This window comes from Lutra lutra, chromosome 7 (genome assembly GCF_902655055.1).
Source record: "Lutra lutra chromosome 7, mLutLut1.2, whole genome shotgun sequence".
Lineage (NCBI taxonomy): Eukaryota > Metazoa > Chordata > Mammalia > Carnivora > Mustelidae > Lutra > Lutra lutra.
In genome coordinates this window covers 87,110,025-87,129,008 of record NC_062284.1, presented here as the reverse complement: position 1 = coordinate 87,129,008, position 18,984 = coordinate 87,110,025, and the positions used below count along the sequence as shown (strand labels likewise).

Here is an 18,984-nt window from a genome sequence, read left to right as displayed (position 1 = left end):
GAGGGTAAAATTGGTGCAGGAGAATGGGAGGTACAGGCTTCCAGTGATGAAATGAATAAATCATGGGAATGAAAGATACAACATAGGAAGGAGAGTCAATTGTATTGTAAAAGTATTATTTGGTTGGTAACTACACTTATGGTAAGCATAAAACAAGGTAAAGAGTTACTGAATCACTATGTTGCACACCTGAAACTAATGTAGCATTGTGTGTCAACAACACTTCAGTTTTTAAGAAGATATGGTATATATATGCAACAGAAAATTGCTCAGCCATAAAAAGTTCACCCATCCCCTCCACCCACCTCCCCTCTGGTAACCCTCTGTTTATTCTCTTATTAAGAGTCTGTTTTTTGGTTTGTCTCTTCCCCCACCCTTGTTTTGTTTCTTAAATTCCACAAATGACTGAAATCACATGGTATTTGTCTTTCTCTGAGTGGCTGGTTTATTTTGCTTAACATTATACCCTCCAGATCCATCCATGATTTTGCAAATGGCAAGATTTCATTCTTTTTGTGGTTGAGTATATTCCACTGTATATATACACATCTTCTTTATCTGTTTATCTACCAATGAACACTTGGGCTGTTTCCATAGTTTGGTTATTGTAAATATTGCTGCAATAAACATAGAGATGTATATATATCTTCAAATTAGTGATTTGTATTCTATGGATAAATACCCAGTAGTGAGATTACTGGATCATAGCATAGCTTAAACAGTTGTATTTTGATGCAAGGATAGAGCAAAGGGGAAATCTGATTATTTCATAATATAAATTATCTTAAAATTTAATAAGTACAATAGCTATATCCGACCTGTTAATTAGAAGAAGGCCATTGCTGGGAGAATGAATGCAAAAAGAGGAGCTAGAAGGATCAAGAGGGAAGTAAAGATCTCAACAGCTAGCTCATGTGCTAAGTTATCCAAAGAAGAACTCCATTTCTATGTTCATACCTTATTATATATAATTGGATTCCATCTGGCTGAAGGTGGATAGCACGCGATAACTCTCTTACTGCCTCTTTTGGTTTATGTAACTGTTGAGTGATAAACAGAAACTTTGCTTATAATACTGATTGCTTCCCTTCTGATGTTTCCCTCCCACCATTCAGTATGGAAATTTTGCAAGAAAATCTCCTAATACACATTTTTAAAGAATCATCAAAGCAAATAAGATGCAGGAAAGTTTTTTTAAAAAAGTTTATGATGCAAAGTCTTTGGTTCCTTAAAACCACATAAATGTGGTTATATCACAATTTATAGTTTGTTTTCCCTTTTCACTTAGCTTTTTGGTTTTTCTCCTTTAACCAGAACACCTTTTCCACCTTTTCCACACTCATTAATAAACTAGCATGCAAAGGATGGTAAAATAAAAACTACAAGTAAATTCTACTTAAAAATAGGGGAGGAAAGCAGCGCCTGGTTGTCTTAGTTGGTTAGTGAGCAACTCTTGATTTCAGTTCAGATTATGATCTCAGGGTCATGAGATCAAGCCCAGCATCAGGCTCCATGCTCAGTACATGGAGTCGACTTGAGATTCTCTCTCTCCCTCTCCCTCTGCTCCTCCCCTTGCTTGCACATGTGCGCTCTCTTTCTCTCTGAATAAATAAATAAAATCTTTAAAAAAAAATAAGGGAGGAATAACAAGTTTGCACTTAATAAGTAAGTGAATGAATAAAACAAAATACAAGAACAATGGAAATTATATGTTTAAAATCAATATATAATGTAAACATTGATTATTTCCTTAATACAGGTCACAGGAGCATAATCTAGGTTTGTACTAATGTGGAGGGAAAAAACCTACTATCACTGGGAGTATCACAAAAGGAGGACTATAGAACCCCAGCAAAATGAACCTGGGACATCAACAACTCCTCTTACATCGCTGACATTGTGATACAAAGAGGAGAAGGCACAGAACTAATTTGTGCACAGAAGTAGGCAGCATCTGTTAAAATATACAAACTGTCTGGAGGAAATAGTGGGTGGAGTCAAAAGAAGGAATCCAGAAGTAGGGAGTATGAAATGTGTTTAAATAAATTTGAGGGGGCGCCTGGGTGGCTCAGTGGGTTAAGCCTCTGCCTTCGGCTCAGGTCGTGATCTCAGGGTCCTGGGATCGAGCCCTGCATCGGGCTCTCTGCTCAACAGGGAGCCTGCTTTCCTCTCTCTCTCTCTGCCTGCTGTTCTGCTTACTTGTGATCTCTCTCTGTCAAATAAATAAATAAAATGTTTAAATAAATAAATAAATAAATAAATAAATAAATAAATAAATTTGAGCATTTCCATAGAACTTCAGTGCTTCTCAAGCTGATCCTGCTCCACTTTGTGTAATTAATAAACCATCTAGTTTCATTATGTCTGCATTGTTCCACCTGTTCCAATATCTATGCATTGAGGAAACGCTGTTTGGGAAAGATGGAGGTTCACTGTCTGATCTTTATAAGCTGTCCTGGGGTAGGACTTCTCCAGGCAGCCTTAGATTAGATTCTCTTTCTAGTCTGAACACACACAGTAGGCATACGCATTCTTCTATGTACAAACACAGGGTTTGATTTGCAATTGTTTTATTTACATGAGATCATGTTGTGCACACTTAACACTCTTTTCTGAATCTTGCTTTTCTTATTCGACAATACTAGTATCATTCTAATTACTGTTTTTATTGACTACATAGTATTCTATGGTATGACTACAACACAATTTATTCAACCAGTACCACATAGACTTTTTCCTAAGAATAATGAGACTTTGAATATATGTCTTTATACCCTGATATCGTGCTGGTGCTTTGGTTTGTAAGTGTACCCAGAAGGAATTCCAACTTCTCCAGAAGCCTTCAGCTCCATCAACATGGAGTTAAGCAAAAAGACCACACACCAGAAGTATGTCCATCCCTTCCCCAGCAATAGTGAAGAGCAAACTTTCCCTGAGGCAATACTAAGTCTGCCCTGGTTCTTCTACCTCCATCATCAGGGAGGGAAGGACTTTGTGTGGGACTCCAGTCACACTGGGTCCTGAGATGTGGACAGTGGAGAAGACCTTCTAGCCAACTCTCAGTGGACAAGCAGTATGAGCAAGAAATAAACATTTGCTATTTTATTACAGTGATTTTTTGTGTTTTGGCGATTTTTTGGTGTGTGTGTTTATATGTGTTAGTGTGTGTATGTGTTTAACCATAGCACAAACTAGGCTATCCTGACTGAAACCAGTGCGATTAGAGGACTTCTTGAAGACAAGGGTAGAAAGGTAATAAGGAGCCAATTCCTGTGGCTCTTGCAGGCCTTTGGCTTTTGCAGGATTTGGCTTTTATTCTGAGTGCAAGGGAAACTATTAAAGGGATTTGGGCAAAGTGAAATAATCTAACTTATGTTTTAATAGGATCATTATAGCTGCTGTGTTGAAAAATCCACCAAGAAGTAGTAAAGAACAGAAGCATGAAGACCAAGAGGTCCCTGCAGTAATCCTGGTGAGGAATGACAGTGTTTTGGACAGGATGTTTAGTGGTGGAGTGGTAGACAGGGATATCTATCTTGAAAGGTAGAAACAGCAGTTAGTAGTGTTTATCACTGGAAAGTCCGATTTGATTGGAATCAGAGAGGACTTTTTACTATTTATTGCATTGTTTGACTTCATAACACTAAAGATAAATTACACTATTTAATTTAAGTAACATAAAATTTAAATAATATTAAAGGTAAGCGTGAATGAGTAGGATCTCATTATATGCATGGATCCCAATTCTACAAACCCACCTGCTCACTATACACACACACATACACACACACACACACAGAGTCCAAACAGACTGCAAAACATTAACAGCAGTTGTCTCTAGAGAGTAAAATTATGGATGATTTTTAACTTATTTACATATGTATATTGCATGAAATAAATATATATTATTTTGGGAATAAGGAAAAAAGTTATTTTTTTAAATGAAAGACAAAAATTCATGCCTCATAAGTAGAGTTTTTATGCATAGGTAATTATAGTTAACTACCTCTATGTAATATTTGTTGCTTGAAAATGCATTAGTCTCTATAATTACCTGAAAACAAGTACATTGATAGCTAAAATTATATTGAACAGGTAGATATCCAGAAAATTTTTAAAAAAAATTTTAAATCGAGGTTTTCAAAACCTAAATACCTTCTGATAGGTTTCTGCTTGACAAATATAGCTTTGAATATATAAAGGATCAAGTCTAATAGCCTCAGAAAAATGCAAAGTGGCTTCAAAGTAGTTATCCAAGTATAGCAGATGTATGAGGCCAATATTTATGTAAGCCAAAATAAGGGTTCTAAAAAAAAATGAGAAAACAAAACCTTGTTAGACATTTTAATTATTGCAAATGTTTTTCAGTTTTGAATGAACCTAGTGAAATACATACATCAATATATAGCAGGGGTTTTTTTTAATGTTTTACTAAAGCAAAGTAAATCAATGAACTATTCTCTATTAAAAATTATAAACACCTTTATAAAAATCCTTAGTAGAGAATCAACATTTGTAGAGAGTATGCTAGGAACAGAATTCCTGAAGTCCTCAGGCAATACTTTACTCTTCCTTGACTTAATCTTGACTTATCTTGAATTATAAGTTCAGTTTTTCTCAATTTAAAATTTTCACTTCAGGCTATATTGTATTTGCCCTGAGTAACAGAAACAGTAATATTCCCAAAGCCTGGAATTAAAAATCCTCTCCACATAGGTATAACCCAGCTTCTTTTCCATATCAACTAAATGTATTTTTTTTCTCTCTTAGAATCCAAAAATTTTTAATATATAAATGGTCTTAGAAATTACTTGATCCAGGGCGCCTGGGTGGCTCAGTGGGTTAAGCCACTGCCTTGGGTTCAGGTCATGATCTCAGGGTCCTGGGATCGAGTCCCGCATCGGGTTCTCTGCTCAGCGGGGAGCCTGCTTCTCTCTCCTTCTCTCTCTGCCTGCCTCTCTGTCTACTTGTGATCTCTCTCTCTGTCAAATAAATAAATAAAATCTTTAAAAAAAAAAAAGAAATTACTTGATCCAATGCCTCTATTTCAAAATGAGGAAAACTACATATCCTATAGCCCAGCTTCATTAGAAGCCTAGACCCTTTGCCTAAAAGACTATCAAAGTTTGTGCTGCCCATTTTTTGGCCTTTTTTCAACTTAAACTCTTTTCCTTCCCCTTCTGGCTCAAAAATATCCAAAAGAAAACTACCAGGGCCATTATGGAGCCATTTTCTACCTTTCCTGAATCAAACTTAAAGTTTACCTTATATAAGCTAGGTAAACATTCTGCTGGTTGGCAGTTGGCATTCTCTGTTACTTTTTTTGGACACCTTTCATTTTAATGAATGCTTCATTGAAAAGAAAGGAAATTAATTAATTCTGTGTTTTAGAGCTGAGGCTTCTGACTAGTGTGTGCAATTCTCAGTCTTTGTTTCTTCCTGAACCTACGTTCTAGTGGAATCGGTTTTTTTCTTTTTGCTTTGCTACGCAAAATGAAGTCAGAAGTTCTAAATAGAGAGTTTCTTCCAATTGAGTCATATGTTGTGCATAGCAGTATCAAGCAGAATGTTTTCTCATTATTTTAATTTTTTTTAAGATTTTATTTATTTATTTGACAGACAGAGATCACAAGTAGGCAGAGAGGCAGGCAGAGAGAGAGGGGGAAGCAGGCTCCCTGCTGAGCACAGAACCCGATGTAGGGCTCAATCCCAGGACCCTGGGATCATGACCTGAGCCAAAGGCAGAGGCTTTAAACCACTGGACCACCCAGGCACCCCTCTCATTATTTTAAAAGTTGGTGACAGTTTTTCATGAAGTTAACTTCAAAAAGCCCTAACCTGGGTATCCCCACACTGCTGTTAATAACTTTGTATTGTTATCTGTGAATCGGACTCCTCTCAAATGCATGCAATCTCTAAAATTTGCAAAAGTATCTGAGGCAAACCAATGTTGGGAACAGGTCTTATTTTAGAAGTCGTTTTATTTTCAGAAGTAGTATTCTGTTTCTAAGATGGCTTTATAAATATCTCGTTTTACAATGTTATTAATGATGAGGGGAAAGGACTTTTTTTCATTCTTTTCTTAATTTTATACAAAAGTGAAATCAATAAGAATAAAAGGTAAACATACCTTTCTAGAGAAATAACAGTTTCAAAGTCACAGATTGCCAGCAACCAAAGTTTTAGATCTGCATAGAGTATGCCCCGATGTAGAAAACAACCAAGATTCTCATAGCCATCATTTATGAGAGCTTGAAAATAAAAATATATAGCTTATTCAGGTTCTGAACAAAAATATCTGAGTTATATTTTAGTCTTCACCCTTCTTATTGCTTATTCTTACACTTTAACATTTTATAAAACAGGTCTGTGGTGAATATATTTGGTGAGTAAGAAGTAACATTCACATAAAAATGTATGTGTTCGAAACCTATCAAGGTTCGAAAACTCATTAAAACTGGAAGAAATCCTGATGGTAATCCAGGATAGTCCACTCACTTCATAGATGAAGAGATTAAGTGCAAAGGAGCTAGGTTCATTGACCACAGTCATGTTGCAAGTCAATGGCAAAGATGGAACCTCTGAGTCACATTAGTGGATGGCAGATAGAAGAGCACCCTTGCTCTTGATGACCTGTTCATTATCAGGAGGGCATTGCTATTGGCCATTAAAAAAAGGCTCTGGTACAACCCCAGACTGGAGTAAATGGTAGAGATCAGGTTACTACTCAACAACAGAGAAGGGCAACTCAAAGAGGCTACTCCAAAGCCAGCAGAGCTTGGAGTTAAGGCAGGCAACTTGACTATGCATGTCCCAAATAACAGGAGTGTGGGGCAAAAAGAATCTTCTCTCAGTTCTCCAGGTGTGTGTCTCTCATTTGTAACTGGTCTAGAGGACATCTCACATCTCTTCACTTACTAATTTTCCCTTCACTTTTTCAAAAGCAGGTTGGTGAATTATATGGGTTTTCCACAATATTTGATCCATGTCTTCTAAGCTTCTCAAGCCCATTCTGGCCAAGAAGGGAAAGTTTTGCCAAAAATGTGCATAGTGCTTAGTCTGGAACACAATCTTACAGTACTAGATTTTGGGAAGTGTATCTAGTGTAAGCAACGATCATACAGATTAAATAAATAACCCCATGAAGGCAGTCTGACTGCTCCGTTCACGGTATGACTGGCTGGCAAAAAGCAACTCAGAGGCAGTTTCAGGGTTGCTCTATGAAGGGAAAAAAAATATCAGAATTACTTCACTTCTCTGGGCCTCCACTTCTTCATCATGGATGAAATTAAAACCTACCTCATAGCATTATTCTGCCTATTGATTGAAACACCATATATAGCATTTAGAATAGTGTTTGGCAAATAGTCAAATGCCCAATATATGATAGATGTTATTACTACTTAGAAAACGATCTTAAGGGTCCTTTTTGAATGTGGAAGATAAAACTCTTTAGGCTAGGCTGCAGACAAGGATTAAAGCCAAAATCAAGCTGGTCTGCTCTGAATAATTAAATGACAGGGATTTTGTATTATTGTGATAGTCTAGAAAAGAGGGAGTGAAGATTCCACAACTTGGAAAAGAGAGAAGTATGAGAAAGAGGCTTAGATGACTGAAGAGAAAGGAGTCTGGCCAGGTGGCAGATGGACAGGGCTGACAGAGAGAAATAAACTTCAAGAGAAAGGGGTGCGCTTGACCTTCAAATTTAAATTGTTTCTGTTAAATTTGTCCTTTGAACCCCAAAATGTTCATGAACAGTAACCACAAGAATTGTGTGGATGAACAAAAATGGAGAATCAATCAGGGAGCAGAAATTAGATGCAAAGATTATAAGAGAATTAAATAAGAACTTAACTTAGTCTTCCTTTCCAAAAATCCTTAGAAAGGAGACCACCAGAGTCCTTTCAGCACATAAAATGGACTTTTGAGTTGTTTTATTTGAATATTCATGGGAAGGGTGGCCTCAGACTCTCTTTATAAGAGTCTAGTTGTCTCTTAATCTCTAGATACTGCCTTGTCTAAAATGATAGGGTTCTAGCACTTTGTACCCGGGGGAACACAACCATGTTTGGAATGTTGGTCTCTGGCTATAATTATCCAACCAAAATGGGTTAATTTATTCAGCTGGGGATGTTTACTGAGTGTTTACTCTATGCCCAGAATTGTGCTGGGCCTATTGATATACCAAGAATACAATGATACAAGGGAAAGTGGAAATGGTTACCTTTAGCTATTGGCATCCTATCACTAAGGATTCTCAAAGCTCATTTTTATGTAAGGGTTAAAAACTCTGAATTTGACTAATCAATGGGCTGGGCTGGACCTATGGAGTAGGACACAGCCCACCAGGAAAATTCGCTGCAAGCTGACTAGAAATAGGCCTGGATTTCCAGAAATAACCTCAGAATTCAATATATAAAAAGAAATTTCTTTGATATGATATTCTCCCATTGCCAAAGTTACATACCCATGTAAAGTACAAACATATTCACATTCACTAACAGGGCATACTAGGAACACTTCAGCTAAACCATTGTAGCTTGTAAATATATATAAAAATACATATTACATAAATATATATTAATATATAACTATATCTAACTATATAAAAATATACATAGGACATTAATCCTCCCATGTTAGTATTACATTTTCTGAAAGTGAACTGATGAACTTCAGATCAAATTCCTATATATGTGTAGTTGAAGGTGCAGTACCTGAAACACTATAATCCTGCAGTGCTCTAAAGGGGCTACTCTTTCTAAATAAGCAGGCTCTGTAATACAAAGCTAGCCAGTTATTAGGATCTAAGTGAATTGCCACAGAAAAATCTTGAGTTGCTTGTTTATAATATTGCCGTTTAAAATATGCTCTTCCTCTGTATGTCCTAGAAAAAGAAAAAACATCATTTTAATATGTATTGCAAAATACACATTTTTCTCTTTTTGTAAACACAACTAATTTTGTATTTGAATAATAATTTGTGATTATTTCCACTTGTTTCCCAAAAAAGTTCAGTGATGATGCTAATAGCAAAAAAAAGAGAACTTCTTACAAATAATCAATTGCACTTTATTGTATATATAATTACATGCTTAGAAATAATATGCTATATGCTAATTATATGCTTAGGAACTCTATTATATTTTTTGCACTTATCAGAGAGATGTGTCTATAAAATAAATGTGAGATTTATTTTAATTATGTGAGTACCCAAAATGTTTGACTAATTTATACAACATTGTTCTCTAGAAAAACCAAATAATTCATTTTGAAGGAAATGGGTCTCAGTGAGTGGAGCTGTTAGATTTTTCTCTGGCATTGTAGATAACGCCCAAATAAATGGGAGTCTGTTTTACATGGATGAAATTTCATCAGTCGTGTGATTGGATTTTATCTCTATTAATTTCTGACTGCAATTTTGAAATTATCATGAAAATTCCATTTTCAGTCATTTAATAATGTAAAGCAAATCAGCTTTTAGAAATAAAATAGACAATTAAGGAAAAACAGGAATAATGAAGTTATGCTATGAAGAAGTTAAATCCAGTATAGGGGGGATAAAGAGATGTTCAAGAAAGTTATAAAATCAATGATAATTTGGAGAAAAGAGTGCAGCCAGTATGTTGGCAGACTGGTAACAAAGGTCTTTCAAAAGCACTAAGCATCCAGAGGGGCACCCGCGTGGCTCAGTCAGTTAAGCATCTGACTTCGGCTCAGGTCCTGATCTCCCATTGAGCCTCAAGAGGCCCCAGCTCAGCAGGGAGTCTGCTTGTCCCTCTTCATCTCCCCCTCCCCCTGTTCATGCTCTCTCTCTCTCTCAAATAAATAAAATCTAAAAAAAAAAAACTAAAAATATATTAAAAATATTAAAAATAAAAAAGGCACTAAACATCCTGAAACACAGGATATTTTATCCTGCAGTAAAACGGTTTTTTGTCCCATCTTTAAGACATGTCTTGTATATTTTCTAATGACTACAAGAATGTTATATTTATTTTTAATTACTCCTGTTTCCTAAGAATAATCCTAATATTTTTCAGCATATACATAATTCTGAACTTAAAATTTACAGAATAAACCTTCAGTAATATTTTTGTAAGATACCATTAAGTCACATCAATTCTTTTTTTTTTAAGACTTTATTTATTTATTTGACAGACAGAGATCACAAGTAGGCAGAGAGGCAGGCAGAGAGAGAGGAAGGGAAGCAGGCTGCCCCCCGAGCAGAGAGAGAGTCCGATGCAAGGCTCGATCCCAGGACCCTGGGATCATGACCTGAGCCGAAGGCAGAGGCTTTACCACTTAGCCACCCAGGTGCCCCAAGTCACATCAATTTTTCAAACACAATGACTTTTACATCCTTTCCTTATTTTGCTTCCATTGCCTCATACTTCAGATTCTCATCTGCTCACACCTATGCTACAATTTTACTCCATTCCTAGCTCCAGAGTAATAAGATTTATCATCAGGTAATAAAAATGTCTTTTCTCAAAAACTTTCAGCAAACCCCTATTGGCAATGGAAGGAGGCCAAATTCTTCAAAATGGCATATAAGGTCTTCCATAAGATAGCACCACCTTACAATGCCTTGAACTAATCTTGTTCTTCTCCAACTAACTTGATGCTGTTTGGTACAAGAGTTCTAGCACCAAACAGCCAAGTTGTGAGTACAAAGGCAAAGTTCTTGAAGGAAATTAAAAGTGCTCCTCCAGTGAACACAGGAATGATAAGAAAGTGAAACTCCCTATTGCTGATATGGAGAAAGTTTGAGTGTCTGGATAGGAAGCCAAACCAGCCACAACATTCCCCTAAGCTAAAACTAATCCAGGGCAAGGCCCTCATTCTCTTCAATTCTGTGAAGGCTGAGAAAGGTGGGAAGCTGCAGAAAAAAAATTTGAAGCTAGCAGAGGTCAGCTCATGAGGCTTAAGGAAAGAAGCCATCTTCATAACATCAAAGTTCAAGGTGAAGCAGCAAGTGCTAGACACAAAAAGAATATCACCACATGATTCTACCTATATAAAATTTTTTAAAATGGCAAAATTAAACTAAGAGTGTTTAGGAACATATACTTATGTGATGAAACTATAAAGAACTACAAGAAAGTGATTAAAATGGAATCCAGGACAGTGGTTACCCTCTGGGGGAGGAAAGGCACAAAGAGGTCTCTCAGGTGCTGGAAATGTTTCTGGACCAGGTAACAGTTACGCAGCTATTTACATAGTGACAAGTCATTAAGTTGTATATTTGTATACTTTTCTGGATGCATGTTTCATGCTACTCTAAAAAATTTCAATATTGAACAAATTGTGAGTGAAAAAATGAGAAAGTATGACTTATTTACACATTTTAAATCTCTTCAAAACAAAACTTAGATCGAAAGAAAAGCAACAAAACAAGAACTGTATTATGTACCACAAGTCTGGCAAAACAGTTTATTATTCAAGTTACAATAATGAAATTTAAAGAAAAAACATGGGTCAATATTTTAAAAATTGATAATGTAACTAGCATTTAGAAAATGCAAATGAAACAATGCTAAATTTTATGCCTATTAAATTAAATTACACACTATGGTTAGGATATAGGTAAAGATTTTCATTCACTGGTAACCATGAAAATGGACTTCACTATTTCTAAAGAACTGTCTGATGTATTTCAAGCAATTTTCTTTTCTGGGAATGTATTTCTAAAAAATGATAATTTCAAAAATCACATCTAAAATAATTCTTACCTGGCTTGAGAATTTTGGGGGTCTATAATTAATAGAGCTGTAAAATCTTGTATGGCTGAAATCCAGTTTTCATTTTCATAGTAAAACATCCCACGTTTTAATAACGCATCTGTTCTTTTGGGATCATAAAAAATACACTACATGGTGGATAGAGAGGATGCACAAAAACATATCAATAATGAAAAGCCAAAAAAACACAAGTATATAATCTCATAGTAAATTAAATGGACTACAACTACATGTTTTTCAACTTGAGATTACATAAAAGCGAACTACTTTAAGATGCCTAAACTTTCAAATTTCCATTTAAAGACAACATCTTTAGGGGCGCCCAGGTGACACAGTCCATTTAGCATCTGACTCTTGTTGTTGCTCAGGTCATGATCTCAGGGCTGTGAGATCCAGTTCCAAGTGGGGCACTCTCTCTGTCTCTCTCTCTTTCAAATAAATGAATTTTTAAAGACCATGTCTTTAGGAAGAGCATTTATCATCAAATTCTAAAAACGGGAGATTTTCTGAGGGAGGAAAAAAAAAAACAGTATATATAAGAAGCCAAGGCTTTTTTGCCTGCTGGAATTTTAACTGATAAAACTTCTTTGGGGTGCCTGGGTGGCTCAGTCAGTTAAGCATCCGACTTCTGATTTCGGCTCAGGTCATGATCTGAGGGTCTGAGACCAAGCCTTAGACCAGGTTCCACACTCAGTACAGAGTCTGCTTAACACTCTCTCTCTCCCCTCTCCCTCTGCCCCTCCCCCTGCTCTCTTGCTTTCCTTCTCTCTCTCTCAAATAAATAAATAAAATCTTTTTGATAATAGAGCACAGCATTTATCCCAATTAAAGATGTTACATATTAGACTGCATCAAGGTTGACTCAATCAAATCAAATATGTATTAATCTAGTCCCTAAAATGGTGAAAAGAAATAAATTGGTCTTGGTTTATTTATTTCACATTGACATACAAGGCGAGAGCAAGGAGACAAAATCATTATATACTCTATTATAAACTCATTGTCTATATAGTGATATGGGGGTGGGGGGGAAAGTGAAGCAGAAGGACTACTAAGTATTTTAAAACAGAGGGGAAAAAAAAAACCCGAAAAATTTTGAAACTTGTTTGACCTCAAGTGGCCCCATTAGTCAATGCAAGGAGGAAATGAATAGGAGTAGGTATCTAACAATTTCAATATTTTCAAGAGACTTTTGGTCACTTTCTAGACTTTTGGTCACTTCTAAAATAGAAGTGACCAAAACTTATAATATTCTCTTGAAGCAAAAGAATATCATGTATGTGGTTATCATGGATTAAGAAACAGGGCAATTGGGAACATGGAAAGCTAAATTATTTCAATAACTTCTAAATTCTCAGTTGTACTACAAACTAGAATTTAAAGTGAAGTAAGGAGATGAGTACAATTCTGTTGCAATAGGGGAATATTTTGCCTGACTCTAGCCTCAAAGTATAGTTCATCTAAAAGTTTACTTCTTCAAGGGAATTCCCTGATATTCCCCAATATAAATATATAATTAAATATCCATTTACCCCCCCCCATCATCTGTATTTCCTTCATGGCACTCATCATAAATTATAACTATGCATTTATGTATGTATTTATTTCTTTAATATCTGTACTTTAAACTATAGGCTCCATGTAGGCAAGAAACATAATTGTTTTATTCACCAACATTTGTCCACTACATTGTACAGCACCTTAGTCAATAAATATTTGAGTGAATGAATGAATGAGCCAATGAGCACAGCTTCCTTAAGAGCAGAGAGATTTGCTGCAGAAGAGAATCAGCCATGTCTCAAGAGTAAGAAGGGGAAAATCATTTTCTCTTTTGTTTGAAGGGAAGAAGCAATTTTCAAAAGTTTCTCTAACCACTGTTTCATGTTTCAAGAGGAGAGAGCTAGAAAAGTCATGCACCCTCCGTCCCAGAGTTGTCTCAATGCTCCCACACCCAACTCTTTGACATAAATTCATTCATTCACTAATAATTTTAAAAAATTATTGACATAGTGTTAATATCAATTCCAGTACTGAGCACTCTGGGTCCTAACATATAAAAAATTAGTTTTGATTATATAACATATATGAAACAATTTCAATGATTTGCTATAATATCAGAATGAGAATATCACGATCTAAAATATATAAATGTCAGCATTATATGTAATAGAGCTTACTCTAGAAAAGTCATCAATGGCCAGTACTTTGTTTCCTATTTCATGCATCTCACCCCTCCTGAAATATATATCGGCATCTGTGGGCTTGCATTTAATTGCCTGGGTATAGTTTAGAATTGCTAAAGTAATGTTGTTTCTTCTCCTGAAAATTTCTGCCTTTGACAAATATGCCTCTAAAGAAAATTAAAAAGATAAAATTTAGTGTTACAGTCCTTTTATTACCTATAAAAATTTTAATCCCTCTCCCTCTAAAAATGTAGTCTCAAATAGTTTTTTCTCTATTACTTCCTTAACTATTTCATTTAAGGTTTTTTTTTTCTATTTCAACAGTGCAGAACATGCCCTCAAAAGCTGATAAATGCTCACTATAGTTAAAAGCATTTTCTTTCTCTCTCTTTTTTTTTTTACACTTAGTAAAATCAAGGTTTAATTGTTTCATTGGTCAAAGGCATTTTCAATTTCAGTTTTAAGTACCAAAATTACCTTTTACCTTTTTGTATATCTAAAGTGTTCTGTACTCTTTCAATGTTTAGAGTAAAACAAAAATTTATGGACTTTGGCAAAAATAGGCATAGATCAAAAAATATTTAGAAAGCTCAACTTATATTCTAGGGGTATATTATGCATGCTGGGAATACAAAGATGAATGTGACATTTTCTCATTCCCAAAAAATTCTGTTTCTTAAAAAAAAAAAAAAAAATTCTGTTTCCTCATTCCATTCAAGCTGGTTAGAGGATGGTACATAAAGAAAATTGTACAGATTCCATCCAACTAAGAAGTCTTGGAACACTGCAAGGCTTCAGAGATTTGTGGTCAAAAAAGGCTTTATGAAGGGGTGCCTGGGTGGCTCAATGGGTTAAGCCTCTGCCTTCGGCTCAGGTCATGATCTCAGGATCCTGGGATCAAGCCCTCATTGGGCTCTCTGCTCAGCGGAGAGCCTACTTCCCCCTCTCTCTCTGCCTACCTCTCTGCCTACTTGTGATCTCTCTCTCTCTGTCAAATAAATAAATAAAATCTTAAAAATAAATAAATAAAAAATGAAAAAAAGAAAGGCTTTATGAATCACTTCTATAACTAAAATTTTTAAGTTCATATCCTTCTTGTGGGATGAACAGTAAGGAACCAATTTATTGTAATATACACAAGGACATTAACATTTCAAAGCATGTATTTTGAAAAGTATAGGATCATATAAGTCCAATATATACAATATCAAGAGTAAATTTAACTTTTAAAGCTACAATCAATTTTGGAGACTTTTATCTGTTAACTCATATATATTTATAACAACACTAAATGACCAAAACTTAGGTAAAGATATAAATAATACAACTGCCTAGACAACCCACCTCCATTATTTTTATTGTATTTATTTATATAATTCAAATCATCCAAAGCTTCATTAATTTTGTCTTGAAAAAGATAAATGAAATGTCGGTGCCAGTAGGCATTGAGAAACAATGGCTCCAAAAATATAGCCTAGAAAATATATGTACAAATTCAATTAAAGTTGTTTTATTAAAGGAAGACATACTATCAAATAAATTTTGCAAATTTATTTTTCCAATGGCTTTCTATGTATATAGTATAAAATGATACCTCCCAATCTGACAAAATATAGTGGTTTTAATATCAATTATTGAAAATGCCAATATTTATAATTTCATAATCCCACATGTATACTAAAATATTTGTGTTTCAAAATTCTAGTAGAAATTATCATGTAAATTATTACATAGAGGATTATAATGATCAATATAAGTGTAAATTGTTAATATTGTTATTTCGATTAAATAAGACTTACTTCCTGCAGATCTTTCATGGCACTCTGTAACTTTCCTAGTTTCCTATAAATAGCTCCACGCCTACAATATGCAAATGCAGGGTATGTTTTCTTATCATTTATTTCTTTAGTCAGGATCTCCACTTCAGATTCGTAATGTTTAATAACTTCTGGAGAAAGACTAGACTTCAAAGAATCACTCAATTCTATTTTTGGTGGTTCTTTTATTCTTTCAGATGAGGCTTTCTGGATAGATATTTTAACAACTTTCTTTTGTGTGGTTGTCTTCTGATTTTTATCGTGAGAGAACATATCAAGAGCCCACATTCGAGGGTCACAATTTTCTGGAATTCCTCCCTTACTTTGGACAAATTCATCAAAATTTAAACACATAGGTAGACTGGGACAAGGAAGTTTACATTCATATAATGGAACTTTGAGTAAATATTTCTTCTGTCCAGGAAGGATTCCGTGAGATGTTGATCTAGTTATTAAAAGAATGATTTTTAAATTATACAAATATAATTATTTTTATAATCAATAAATCAATTCAGCCACACATGAAATTACCTTTTTCTATTATTAAAATAAAATTATACACTATTTTTATACAAAAAAGTCCTCCTGTTCTTTCATCAAAATTGTAACACCATATGAAGAATTTATTTATGAAAGCAGAAGATTGTTATCTAAAGATGTGGCCTTCTTACAGTACTGAAATAAGGTGTTGATGCTCCTTTCAGATTTAATTTATACCCCTGTCCCCCCCCCACCACAGAAATTACAATGAGGAATTGAGAAGGTAAACTGATGTAATACAGGAAATGCCATCCAAGAGGCTGGAGAGCACAGGAACTTGAGGAAATGGGAAGAAGGAAAGATTTGACTAGACAGTAAACTACCAAATTAACATCCCAGTCTTCACCCTTGTTTAGTAGAATATGATACTTTGCTTTCAATAGACATTTCCACCTCCACATTCATCTTTACCCTTCTCTACTTCGCCCTCTGCCCAGGAGACTAATCTGTACAGACTACATCCATAAGATCCTTTGTTCTCTGTCTTCTAATTGGGTATGTTCAAATAGAAATCCCAAAGAGGAAAAGAGGAGAGCGAAGTCAAGGTATTTATTCCTCTGGCTCCCTCCTGAAGGGTCACCTCAAACTGGCTGTAATCTTTGACCAAAGATCACTACTTTTTTTAAGGAAACACTTTCTATACTAGAACCTTCAAGAGGAATTGTGATCACTCCTACTTTTTGTCCTCTCAGACTTAGGGATAGAAAATGGCTCTGTTGTTTTTGACCCTAGGATACTACAATATCATGGTATAATTTGTACCTGGCTGATAAAATAATTAGCACCAGAGGTAGATTCAGGAAATACACACACAGAAGGATCCTAGGATAAATTTCCTGCCAGGATAAAATAGGACACAAATAATCCATGGTAGGTGGTGCTATCAAAGCTCCTCAAATTATCACCAGTGTTAGCCGGGATGGTGTTCAGGTGGAAGGCAAGGAATTAGGAAATCAAGTAACTACCAATTACTCACAAGGACAACAGTAATGATTATAAAAACTGTGGAATCATTTTACTTTGGACCAAAAGAGAAGAGCAGTACCTATTAAATACCCAAATTCCCTAAACCTTGTATACCAAGGTAATGAAACTTCTAAGAAAGGAGTAGAGAACTGAAATACAGGATGTGAATATTTGAGCAAGCATGAATGAGGCTGATAATTTTGAATCTCCAAATTCCACTCATCTTCTCTTGATAGAAGAGATTAGTTGAGGGACGGTCAGATTCCCTATCTGAGAGACTCAAACCTCTCCCATATAAATATTTCGATGACTACACTGAGACATTGGTTCATACGCTATATCAAATATACTTAGGCCCACCCCAAAATCACTCAGCTGGGACCTCCTGAACCCTCTCATGAAGCTACAGCTACTACCCATCAGCCTCCTACATACCTCCTCCACATAGGTGGTCTTGGATCCGCAGCTGTTAGCCCTAGCCAATGCAGCCTTGTTAGAACATCCTACCATACTCTGAGTGATCCCCAAACTTTAGCATCAGTCACCTGGAAGACTTGTTAAATACAGATTTCTGATGTAGATTTCTAGCCAGATTTGGTAGGCAGAAATTTTTTTCAAGATTTATTTATTTGAAAAAGAGAGAGAGAGCAGGAGAAGGGGCAGAGGGAGAGAATATCCAATCATGCTCCTGCTGAGTACAGAGCCCAGTGTGGGGTTTGATCTTAAGACCCATGAGACCAGGACCTGAGCCACAACCAAGAGTGCCACGCCTAACCAACTAAACCATCCAGGTGCCCCAGACAAAACTTGAAATTATAGGGATCTGTGGCAATAACTAAATGACTGCAGGTCCTCAGAAAGTAAGGTAGATGGGCACCTAGCTAAGATGTTTTTTTACTTAAATGGATGAAAAACTGTTAGGTCTTCTGGGAATAAGCCTAACCAGCCATAGTGGGGTTTTTACAACCTCTTACGCAGCTCTCAGACCCTAGCCAGCTCATACCTAAAATCTCTCACCTGACAGGGAAGCCAGACCGGGTCCTGTTGAGGAAAGATCTTGCAATGTGGTCTTGATGTTTTTAATGATTTGTTCCCAAAAGTTTCAAAAGTTCTAGGAAAAAGGAAATACCCAAGCCTCCTGGGAATTATTAGATACCCTAAACTTATGCTGATCCAGATACCCATTGTAAATGCCACTGAAGTCCAGAGCCAAATTAGGAAATTATGAAAATCAAGTGATATAAAGGATCTTGGCCTAAAACCATCTAACGGAATCTAGTGAGACATGGACCCATCCTGAGATAATTTCCTTAGTTCCAGAATGTGTAGTAGGAATGAATCAACTTAATAACTGCATAAACTATACACTGAAGAGGATAATAGTATAAGGATCAAGTGGGAATCTCTATAACTGCCCCCATTCCATCCTATACCACCATTCACCAAGAGAGTATATCAAAAGCAATACCAGACCATGAGGGAAATTACAGATTAACAGCACAAGAAAAGTACGTCATCTCCTTCTTATGAGGGAAATATATTCTGCCTCTGTTGGTGGGGGGGGGGGGGGGGCAATAACAGCAGCAAGATGGACCAAGAAAATCAGACCTGAGACTACCGATTCACTTTCAGTAGCTAGTCAAGTTTGGAAGTTTTGATAGTGGAAGTCAGGACTATGGCCAGTTATTCTAGAAAGGGAAGAAGGTAATGAATGCATTCACAGAAATCAGAGAG

The 18,984-nt window shown here is 35.8% G+C and overlaps 1 protein-coding gene across 5 annotated transcripts in view; it reads right to left on the bottom strand.

The window, feature by feature from the left end:
• TTC6 (tetratricopeptide repeat domain 6) overlaps positions 1–18,984 on the bottom strand; it is a 225,790-nt gene that overhangs the window by 43,469 nt on the left and 163,337 nt on the right. For all 5 annotated transcript variants that reach the window (XM_047739120.1, XM_047739121.1, XM_047739123.1 and 2 more), the window contains 8 exons: positions 15,727–16,189; positions 15,272–15,401; positions 13,922–14,094; positions 11,736–11,872; positions 8,718–8,887; positions 6,131–6,251; positions 4,156–4,306; positions 958–1,040 (listed from right to left, as the gene is read on the bottom strand). In XM_047739120.1, coding sequence (XP_047595076.1) covers positions 958–1,040; positions 4,156–4,306; positions 6,131–6,251; positions 8,718–8,887; positions 11,736–11,872; positions 13,922–14,094; positions 15,272–15,401; positions 15,727–16,189 — 1,428 coding nt within the window. The remainder of the gene's footprint in view (positions 1–957; positions 1,041–4,155; positions 4,307–6,130; positions 6,252–8,717; positions 8,888–11,735; positions 11,873–13,921; positions 14,095–15,271; positions 15,402–15,726; positions 16,190–18,984) is intronic.